Source organism: Quercus suber, unplaced genomic scaffold, assembly GCF_002906115.3.
Source record: "Quercus suber isolate HL8 unplaced genomic scaffold, Cork oak 2.0 scaffold_635, whole genome shotgun sequence".
Taxonomy (NCBI): Eukaryota; Viridiplantae; Streptophyta; class Magnoliopsida; order Fagales; family Fagaceae; genus Quercus; species Quercus suber.
This window is the reverse complement of record NW_027070077.1, coordinates 250,358-260,695: the sequence shown is the minus strand read 5'-3', so window position 1 is coordinate 260,695 and position 10,338 is coordinate 250,358. Positions and strand designations below refer to the sequence as shown.

Sequence of the window (10,338 nt, the reverse complement as noted above, 5' to 3'; positions counted from 1 at the left end):
TGTAGAAGAGAAGCAATTATGTTTGATTTATCAATGGTTGATACTCCATCATAGGGTATTTTGTTCAATTACACAATGAATGACCATAGTGGTTTAGTTCCAAACAATCCTCAAAAAGAGTACTTCTAACTCACACTCATTCTCAATCCTTAGCGTTGTGAGACAAGGCCCATGATCCTTAGCATCTCAGGTGCGAATGAATGCCTCTATGACTATGAGCCTATATGCTACATTAGTTGGATCTCTAAAACATGATCTTTTAAATATTTTTGTTTTATAGAAATTTTCAGTAGGAGAGAGAGAGGCGTCTCTTTGATGAGAAGGTTACTATTGGGTTTTTAAAATGGGATCGAATCTTGTGGTTGAGTTGTTGTATTTAAATTAAATACACAGTATTGATCCATTTCAGTAGTGATTGAGACTTCATCATCAAGACCAGGAATCTCGGGTATAAAGTAAGATGTTTATGATTTCCTTCCTTTTCACTATGCCTCTTCTAAAAATAAAAGTAAAAAGACTAAAAAAAGACAATCCATTTGTTTCACACTCATAATATCTACATCTAAATTGAAGGTTTGAAATTTAACCCATTGTACCAAAATTTATATTTCCAAAACTGAGGATTATTTGATAATGGAATAGTATGATTAAAGGCTGAGACACCACTTCATTTTATTTAAAAAAATGAATATTATTTTTTTATTATTAGAAAAATTAAAAATACACACAAACAGAGAGTAAAACTCCATGGATAAGGCTATTATATATACAGAGTAGAAAGTAGAGAGAGACAGCTAGGCTAAGCCAAGATGAAAAGTCACGAAACATCCACAAGCAAACAAGGCAATGCCACACGCCCAACCCACACCAACACGTGCATTCATGGTGCAGAGCCTCGGACCGCCACAAGATCATCCACTTTTTCACCTTATAAATTCCCAATACTGCCAACACACCAACCAGTCAAAAATCTCAGTTTCACTACACCAACTAGTCCCACCTACCCTTCCTAATTTCCTTCTCTCGCTCTCTGAATTCCCACATCGAATTTTTCTCCTTCTACATATATATAATAAATTTTCTTCTACCCCATGTTGTCAAACAAGGTTCTTGCAAAACAACAAGACATTAGTAGTAGTAGCAGCAGTAGTAGTGACATGGAAGGAATGAAGCTCATGCTTCACTTGCTACTACCTCTCTGTGTTCATTGGATCGCTGAGGAAATGACTGTTTCGGTTCTTGTTGATGTTATTACTAATGCTCTATGTCCAGGAGACTCAACCTGTACAGAAGCTATTTATCTTAATGGTCTTCAACAAACGGTATGTAACAAATTCTGTCTTTTTTGTTTTTTTGGTTTAGCTCCTGAGAAAAAAAAAATTTGAGGAAAAATGAGCCATGTTTAGTTGGTTAAAAACCTCGTACCAAATATCCAATTCAAACGTGGGATATTAAAAAAAATGTTGTTGTTGTGTTATATCTGTTTAAAAAACTTATGGTTGTCGAATTTGGCGCTTTCTTGTTCTTTGTAACATGTTTGAGTCTTGTTTTTATTTATTTATTTATTAATAGACACCAAGACACTGAAACTCGAAAGAGTTGAAAATTTCGCTTAATTTGTTCTTCCTAAGTCCAAAAAAAGGTTTAATTTTCTTTTCTATACGTATTGTCTCGGAAACCAAACGGGAGCCTGCATGATGATCTGCTTTCCTAGACTCATAGTTCTTGATTTTTTTATTTATTTAGTGGACATTATTTTGGAGTTGCTTCGTAAGTGTTTATAATTATATAGTGCTAAGCAGGGAAAATGATCCATTTCTCACTTAATTTTACTTTATGTTTTTTATGCTCAAAGAATCGAATCAAGTTCATAATTCTCCTTTCTCTCACTGTTTGTTTGAATTTTCATCGACACCCAAACAGCCCCAACTAATGGTCCCAAAAGGAATAAAAGAATTAAAAAGAAAAGGGCCTGCATTGTCCATCATATTCCTGGAATTTATCATTGATAGTAATACTTTGTTATCCTTAAAGTTTCAAGGACTTTTAGATGGATTAGATGTTGATTTCTTTAGAAAAACACTGTGTCAATGTCAACTTTTCTTTTTACGCTTTCATAAATGAAATAGTGGTTGGAGAATTTTTAATATCTTAGTTTGAAATCTACGTAAGCAAATAATTGCAATTGAATGAAAACTAGTAACGACCCACAAAACTTGTTAGTCATTGGTTCTTACTCTACTTTCCCTTTTGGAAATAAAACTGATGACAGTTTATAGATATTCATAAACTACAGGAATCTAAAAATGAATCCACATGTCGTACTCTCTACTAAAAAAAAAAAAAAAAAAATTCAATTATCCATTTATTAATTGGGTCAAGCTAGTCTAAAATAAAATGATTATTTTGTCAATTTCCACGTATAGAAATTAGAAGCTTCTTAAAGTAAATTGATTTATAATATAAAAATATTATTATATACCATTACCTTTTTTTAATTAAGGTTACGATTCAATTAGAATCTTTGACTCATGGTCATGGGTTATGCATGGTATATACAAAGTTAGTATAATATTATGTTTCATACAAACAATATCTCATACCTATGGCTCCTTATAAATAGATCACCAAGATGATGGACTAGCAAAACCCATGTAATAAATTTACAAAGTAGTAGAGAGAGAGAGAGAGAGAGAGATTTTTTAAAAGAAAATATTTACATGGGTAAGTGGCATTGATTATAGGGTACTTAATTGAGGTATTTCCTATCATCATTTACACTCCCAAAATTATGAGTGAAGATAGGTAGGATATGATAAGACTAGATGCTCTATTAGGTAAGTATGTTGGCAAAATAAAAGAAATATGCTTGTATGATTTTTTTTTTTTTTTTTTTTTGAGAATCTGCTTGTATGATTTTGATTTGGAAATATCTTTAATTTAAATAAAAAAATAAAAACTCAAAAAGTTGGAATAATTATTGTTGTTTCCTTCATCTTTAATATGGTAGAGTAATGAATAAATATGAGACAAAAAGTTATGGTTGTAGACTTGTAGTAGTGCCTTCATCAATGTGACCAAGTTGTGTACCAATGTATAAAAAGACAAGTATTCCATCAAATTTATATATATATATATATATAAAGACAAGTAACCAGGGTCCCTCGCCTTCTAGCTTTTCTCTTATCCTCTCAGTCTCACATTAGTTTGTCTTTTTTTATAATTTGGTTCTCGATATATATAGACAAGCCGCACACTTATCAAGACACCTGAAAGGGAAAACTTATGGTCCTTTTAAACTGTTCTCAGCTCAACTTTAACTTGAAAGGTCGCATGCTATTTTACCATAGGCCGGCCTTCATATACCCTTTCTCATCATTGTGTGGCTTTATGACGTGTAGTTTCCTTCAATAACCTTAGAGTTTACAATAGGTCTTGATGTGATACCCTTTCTCATCATCGTGTGGCTTACCACATGTAGTTTCCTTCAATAACCTGAGTCACAAATCTTTTCAAGGATAATTAATAAAGTGTTGTTAATAATTGGTTCAAATAAGAACCAATTACAACATCTCAACTTAACATGTCTGAAATTTACTATGAAAATATTATGTATAATATTTATTAGGTCCTGTTAACGGGTACTTTTGGTACAATTGTTAACAAATTATTTTATGAAAGTTTTAACGTCACTTTTATAATAAATAAAAAAAAATTATCAAAACATTATTTTTTTTTTCTCATAAAAACTTTATAAAAATAATTTACTAACAAAAGTACTAAGGGCTAACAAATTCCCTTAGCCCCTAGGGCAACTGTTAACATTTCTCATACTTGTTTTACTTTATGCTCCTCAATTAAATTTCAATTTTTTGATTGCATTGAGTCCAAAAGCAGTTTCTTGTTAACATGAGATGCAGAAGAAGACTGGGAAAGATAACAGAGAAAATTTTTCTTTAAATTAAGTTTGACATATATATTTTAAATGCGTGCAGGTGGTTGGAATTTTCAAGATGGTGGTGCTTCCACTGTTAGGTCAGCTTGCAGATGAGTATGGGCGTAAACCAATGCTCCTTCTTACCATATCCACATCTATATTCCCTTTTGGTATGTTTCATTTGAGTAACTTACTTGCTTATGTGAAGTTAAATGTACAAACTATTAAGTATTTACTTCTGAACTTTTTTTTGAGAAACATTTACTTCTGAACTTTGAGAATTAAGGATATGAAATCCCGAATATGTATGTCACTTTAACTGTGCATTAGCTGTTTCACAATTATGGTTTTTTTTTTTTAATTAATATTTTAGAAAAAAAATTAATGTGATTCTGTCTATGAAATTTACAAATGCTTTTGAAGGCAGTGGATGGGATACTATAGACCATGTGCATGTCAAAAGATTGATGGTTTAGCATTCAAACCTATAAACCATTTCTAAGGCATGAATATGGCTTCAGGCTAAACTAATTTGACAGAGTCTGGCCAAGAACCTTTTTTAAAAAAGAAAATGGGTAAAAGGTGATCTTTTTTGTTTTTGGTGGATTATACATCTGAAAACACAGAAAATTTTGAATTCCCGCTGATTCTGATTGAATGAATGGATACTGACGACACCATTCATCCGAAACTGATCTAGAGTAAGATAAGCATCCTAAATGATGTTTGAAAGATGAGAGACAAAGAAGAGTTAAATGTAATTATAGTTCAACTATGCATGTTGAAAGAATAAATATATAAGGAAAAAAAGGGGGAATTTCCATTACAACTATACATGATTACCTTTTAAAATTGCGAATGATATTAATGCTTACTTTGTATGATGCTACTAGCATTACATTAATGATACTGTCAAGACCATCAAGTGAGTTTACTAATTTGATTTTTCTGTCTTCTATTTTCAGCTATACTTGCCTGCAATCAGTCTACAGGATTTGTATATGCTTACTATGTTCTTCGTACAATATCTTATATTCTAAGTCAAGGGAGTATTTTCTGCATTGCCGTTGCTTATGCGGTAAGACTTGTTCCTCAATGATTGATGATCATGAATAGGGAATATTGGGGGTCACATTTTCCCTTCCTTTGTAGGCGGATGTTGTTGAAGAGAATAAGAGGGCAGCAGCTTTTAGTTGGATAACAGGCCTTTGTTCTGCTTCACATGTCTTGGGAAATCTTCTGGCACTTTTTCTCCCAGAAAAGTACATTTTTCCGGTATGCTGCTGCTCTAAATTCAGCATTAGCCATGCAGCCTTAATTCTGTCATCTTTTTCTGTAAAATCATTTTTACCAATTCAGCCTTTTGTTTCAGGTTTCAATAGCTCTCTTGATCTTATCTCCGATTTATATTCAACTCTTTCTGGTTGAGACAGTTAAGCGGGCTCCAAACGGGGACCAAGATTCAGCTTGCTTAGCTAAGACAATTAAAATTATCCAGAAACGATACAAATCAATGAAAGATGCTGCTACAATAGTTATGAGCAGGTAATTTTGTCTATAATCAAGACAGCTTAAAATATCCTCATCCTGCATTACGTAAAAGCCATATCTGGAATCTCTTAGGCAGTATAAGCATCCAAAACTTTATACCTGCAGAACATTATAAATAAATTGTCTTTGTCTGGCTAAAAGTGCTTCGTGTTTCTTTTACAGTCCAACTTTAAGGGGCATTTCTCTGGTTTCTTTCTTCTATGAGTTGGGAATGTCTGGCATCACCTATGTCTTGATGGTATGTTTCCTATTAATTTATCATTTTCACAAGCAAATAGATGGTTGCATGCTGACAATTTCCTCTTGGTACCATCATACAGCATCAGATATTTTAAATATATATATATATATATATATATATATATATTTATATAATTTTCTTTCCCTTTTTCCATAATTATTTTTTTCTTTTTGACAAACGACATATTCTCTCAGCCTTTTCAGAATAGTTTCAGTCAGAATCTTAAGACCTTGCATGGAACTGAAAGCTTTTGTGATGCTTATTGTTGCTACCAATCTTAGTTTGGCCAAAATCTAATTGTCATTATAAATCAGTAATTGGCACATTGTGTGATTTGGGGTTGAAAAAGAGGAGAAAATAAAGAAAAGGGAGAAGGGGAATGCCCAGTAAACATACCTTGTTGGGGAAGGATTTGTATGCGATGTGCTTACCCCAAAAATATATAAAAATAATTTTGTTTATTATATAGAGACAAAGATGTCCATTTTTGAAGGAAATATTTTAAAAATCTTATACAAATAGAATGTGGAAGGACTTGGGGAAAGAGAAATTGGTAGAGACTTAGACATGAAGCAGGAGACCCTAGAGAGCTTTATTCAGGAGAGTATAAATCAGAGGAGTCATGACTTAGCTGGTTAGCAGTTGTCATTGGCAAACAGATCATGCACATGTCCTGAACCCACCAAAGTAATGGGAGAAATTTTGCGCTGAAGCTCATGCAGAAAAAGAAAAGGTGTGAGAGCTTCAGACTTCCTAGAGACGACAAAGCCAAAGGCTTTCTTAATCAATAGTTCAGGATAAGATAGTGCTAGATTTATCATCTCATAAGATAATTGCAACTAAACCAATCCATGAAGTTGAGTAATGAAAATTTATGAAACAATGTTTCTGTTTTGATTCAATGAATTGATGGTTATGCCACTACCTGTGCAGTACTATTTGAAGGCTGCTTTTGGTTTCGATAAAAATCAGTTCTCAGAAATTCTGATGCTTGTGGGAATAGGTTCAATTGTTTCACAGGTGAATTATATTATGATGCTAAAGTTTCCTTATATTTACTTAAAAGAGTTTGATATACCTTCATACTGAAGATTGTGAATTACTCTCATCTTTTCCCCTCAATCAAGGCAGTATATCAATATTTGCTAGTATGTTATTAACTTTATCTGCTTGGCATATGCCAGAGTTTTCCTATAAGTCCTCTGCTTTGTTGCTCAGAAGTTATCAAAAGAATAATTCTTCCAGTTGGTGTTGTAGTGGTTGATAATCTGTCTTCTCAACTAGAAAACAATGCAAAGGCATCGTGGTTATAGAAATGAAACTATTCTTAGGGTCATATTCTATTTAATTGTCTTCCATTAGTGAGCACATTTTTTTTCGTTTGAAAATTTTGACAATTAAAAAGTTTATTTTATGAGTTCTGGAATTGAGAATACTGTACCTTTTAGTACTCGATTCCTAATTGCTTATAATCCTTTCAGAGTCTTTGGAATTGATAGTACTGTTCAGTGCTCATACTATCAGCATGAATGAAACCTCTTTTTTCAAAAATATTCCATATGATAATTGTGTTGAACTTGTTGTTTTCCTTTATGAAGATATTAAATTCCTTCAGGAGTGCTCTTCCTATAACATGTTGGTTTGTGGTTCCAGATGTTGGTGCTTCCACTAATAAATCCATTGGTTGGAGAGAAAGTAATATTGTGCATAGGTTTACTTGCATCAATAGCTTATGTAAGTCTCTTATAATCATTTCCTTTAATACTTCCAGCATAAATTACAAAATAAAATAAAAACTAATGATTGTTTTTGCTGTGCAGGCATTATTCAATGGCCTTGCATGGGCGGCATGGGTATGTACATACTTTATGAATGCGTTATTTAATTCTATGCTAAAGGAAAATTTTCTGACACAAACACTTGAGTTGGCTTGCAAGCAAATATTTTGCCTTAAATGATTTTTGGATATATCAATGTTATTTCTATTTCTTACATGAATCATGTTTAGATACGTAATTTGTAGTTTGAAAATTTTAAATTTTGAAAACAACTTTGTAAAACATACTACATGAGGAATATAAAAATTACTCTATGCTCTGAGAGTTTCACGTGCATGTAGGGAACTTGAGTGCTTCTTTTATGAAAGAATCTGTGGTTCAAAAAGCACTAGTGACATTGATCAGAAACTTTTCTTTCTTTTCTTTTTTCTTTAGGCTATTTTGAATTTTTTAATTTCCATTCCTCATAGGGAGTTATAAATTCAATCATGTACTAATCGTGGCTTTGTGAAAGTAAAACTAAAGTTTCCTAGTTCTGTTTATTATTTTTCAACGGTTGATACATTTCTCAGTCAGTAACAATGCAACATTGCCACAATGCAGGTACCATTCATGAGTGCCACATTTAAAGTTGTAGTTGTCCTTGTAAGACCTGCTGTAAGTATTGGAATCATAAATTTTTTCATAAAATAATATTCAATGTGATTATTCAATTCACCTTTAATTCTAATGGTGTTTCAATTTTGCCTGTCAAATTATATGCAGACTTATGCAATTATTTCAAGAGCATCAAGCTCAAAAAATCAGGTTTGGAAAATACATGTGATCCCATTACCTACAGTTCTGCATTCCATAGTTCTTAATATTCTTTCTAGCAACCAAAAAAATAATAATCTTCTACTCTTACTGCCAATACAAGGAAAGTCCTGGTTTCTGTATTTACACCTTTCGGTATTATTATACATAGGGAGAGGCTGCTGAATTTGATAAAGTTGTTTGAGTAAAGCTAATGCATCTCATAAGTCACACTACTCCTCTAGAACTAGTTGTTTTCTACTTCTTTAGATTGACTTTGAACTCAATTAAAAAAAAAAAGAGGCAGGTTCATCAACATGTGTTCGGAATGAATCAAATCAGCATGTGTCCAGTAGTGAGTTTTGGGTTTAAAATGGTGGCTTTCTACAAAAGTTGGTCCAATGATTTTTATCTTTTGTTCAGTTATCTACAATTATCAGATGCTTTATGCCTCGAAAATTGCTACTTTACACCCAAAATTGCTGCATTCACTTAACTGATGGGGAATTTCAGGAGTATGCCAAACAAAAAAGAAATAAATGTAGACATAGGGTTCTTCCACATCAAAATAATTTGTTCTGTGTTTAGTTAGTTCTTGAGCTAAATACAGTACAAAGCATATGACCGTGGTCATTCCATTGACATGTATGTTCGATTGTTTGTGAAGGGAAAAGCACAAGGATTTGTGGCTGGTGTGGAATCAATAGCAAGTTTGTTATCACCGCTCGTAATGAGTCCATTGACTTGTGAGCAGACTAACTCATCATTTTTTTTTAGTTGAGTGTTAGAATCAATTCATATGTATTGCTAACAAGCTCAAAATTTTATTTCAGCATGGTTCTTATCTAGTAGTGCTCCTTTCAACTGCAAAGGTTTCAGTATTGTATGTGCATCTGTATGCATGGTAAGCATATACTCCCCCTTCTCTCTCTCTCTTTCTCTCTCTCTCTCTCTCTCTCTCTCTCTCTCTCTCTCTCTTAACTAACTCTGCATCTTATTCTCCTTAGATGATTTCATTATGTTATGCTTGCCTGCTTAAACCTGGGGTGCCTTCAAGCTGTGATTCAGAGGATGACATTGAAGCACCATTGCTAAGTGAGAGTTGATTGTTTGTCCCGAGTAATTTAAAATATTTTTTCTATGATGGCTGATGTAAATATTTGGGGTCCCTTGCATAGAGCAATGTAATTGTATTAGGGCAAACAAGCTTCCAATGTGTTTATCCCTCAGAAAGTTCTCTTAAACTTTATGAACTTGAGCTGCAGAGGATAACATTGAAGCTTCACCTCCAAGTGTTATAGTTCATTGTTGTATTTCCCAAGCATTTTGTAATAGCTTTTATAGGCGGTGATGTGTATATGCATCCCTTTGGTAAATTAAGAATGTAATTATATTGATACATATAAATTTTGACCATGCATTTTACCTAAAAAATTTGGTTCAACCCATGGTACCCTATGACATTCTAGCCATCCTTCACCCTTTTATCAGACCAGTTTGGTTTTTCCCTTACAAATCCGCTATTAGTTGGTATCAGAGCTTTGGTTCAATGGTTGGACATCATCGACATGGGAATAATGTTGAGAAACTTAAGAGTGATCATCAAGATTTTGAAATGGATGATTTGAGGAGGCAATTTTAGCAACTCTAAGAGCATTTTGAGTTTTACAAGAATCAAGGACAAGGTCCTAGATATCATAATTCAAAATCTAAAGCTGTTAGTGATGATGAAAAGGAGAATCCACTTCATCGTGCTCATAGTCATTCCTCCGGCAGGAGCACTCCACCCCATCCTCATCATATCATAAACTTACAACAAAGTTATGATATAAAGGTAGACATTTCACAATTTGAAGGGAATATGCCACCTGATAATTTCATTGATTGGATAACTATTGTTAAGCGAACCTTTGATTTCAAAGATATTCCAAAAAATCGCAAAGTAAAGATTGTTGCCATCAAGCTAAGGAAACATGCTTCGATTTGGTGGGAGCATCTTAAGAGGCTGCGACAACGTGAAGTAAGAGATTGTATTG

The 10,338-nt window shown here is 33.1% G+C and overlaps 1 protein-coding gene across 2 annotated transcripts; it reads left to right on the top strand.

The window, feature by feature from the left end:
* The first annotated feature begins 956 nt into the window (after positions 1 to 956).
* On the top strand, positions 957 to 9,709 carry LOC112019525 (uncharacterized). 2 transcript variants are annotated; one of them, XM_024052039.2, is made up of 14 exons: positions 957 to 1,322; positions 3,996 to 4,107; positions 4,903 to 5,015; positions 5,090 to 5,212; positions 5,310 to 5,482; positions 5,651 to 5,726; positions 6,663 to 6,749; positions 7,383 to 7,463; positions 7,550 to 7,582; positions 8,111 to 8,164; positions 8,273 to 8,314; positions 8,970 to 9,048; positions 9,136 to 9,206; positions 9,310 to 9,709. In XM_024052039.2, exons 1-14 carry the CDS (start codon positions 1,092 to 1,094, stop codon positions 9,406 to 9,408), a joined length of 1,374 nt encoding a protein of 457 aa, XP_023907807.1. In that variant the 5' UTR covers positions 957 to 1,091; the 3' UTR covers positions 9,409 to 9,709. The 2 variants fall into 2 exon arrangements, with proteins under 2 accessions (XP_023907807.1, XP_065621607.1); XM_065765535.1 differs by lacking the exon at positions 6,663 to 6,749.
* Positions 9,710 to 10,338: the final 629 nt, after the last annotated feature.

What these genes read in the sequence shown, in the direction of transcription:
- LOC112019525 (XM_024052039.2), top strand. Translation starts at nt 1,092, where the DNA reads ATGTTGTCAAACAAGGTTCTTGCAAAACAACAAGACATTAGTAGTAGT. An exon ending in GCATTGCCGTTGCTTATGCG is followed by an intron (nt 5,016 to 5,089) that starts GTAAGACTTGTT and finishes CTTCCTTTGTAG; the next exon opens with GCGGATGTTGTTGAAGAGAA. An exon ending in TTGTCCTTGTAAGACCTGCT is followed by an intron (nt 8,165 to 8,272) that starts GTAAGTATTGGA and finishes AATTATATGCAG; the next exon opens with ACTTATGCAATTATTTCAAG.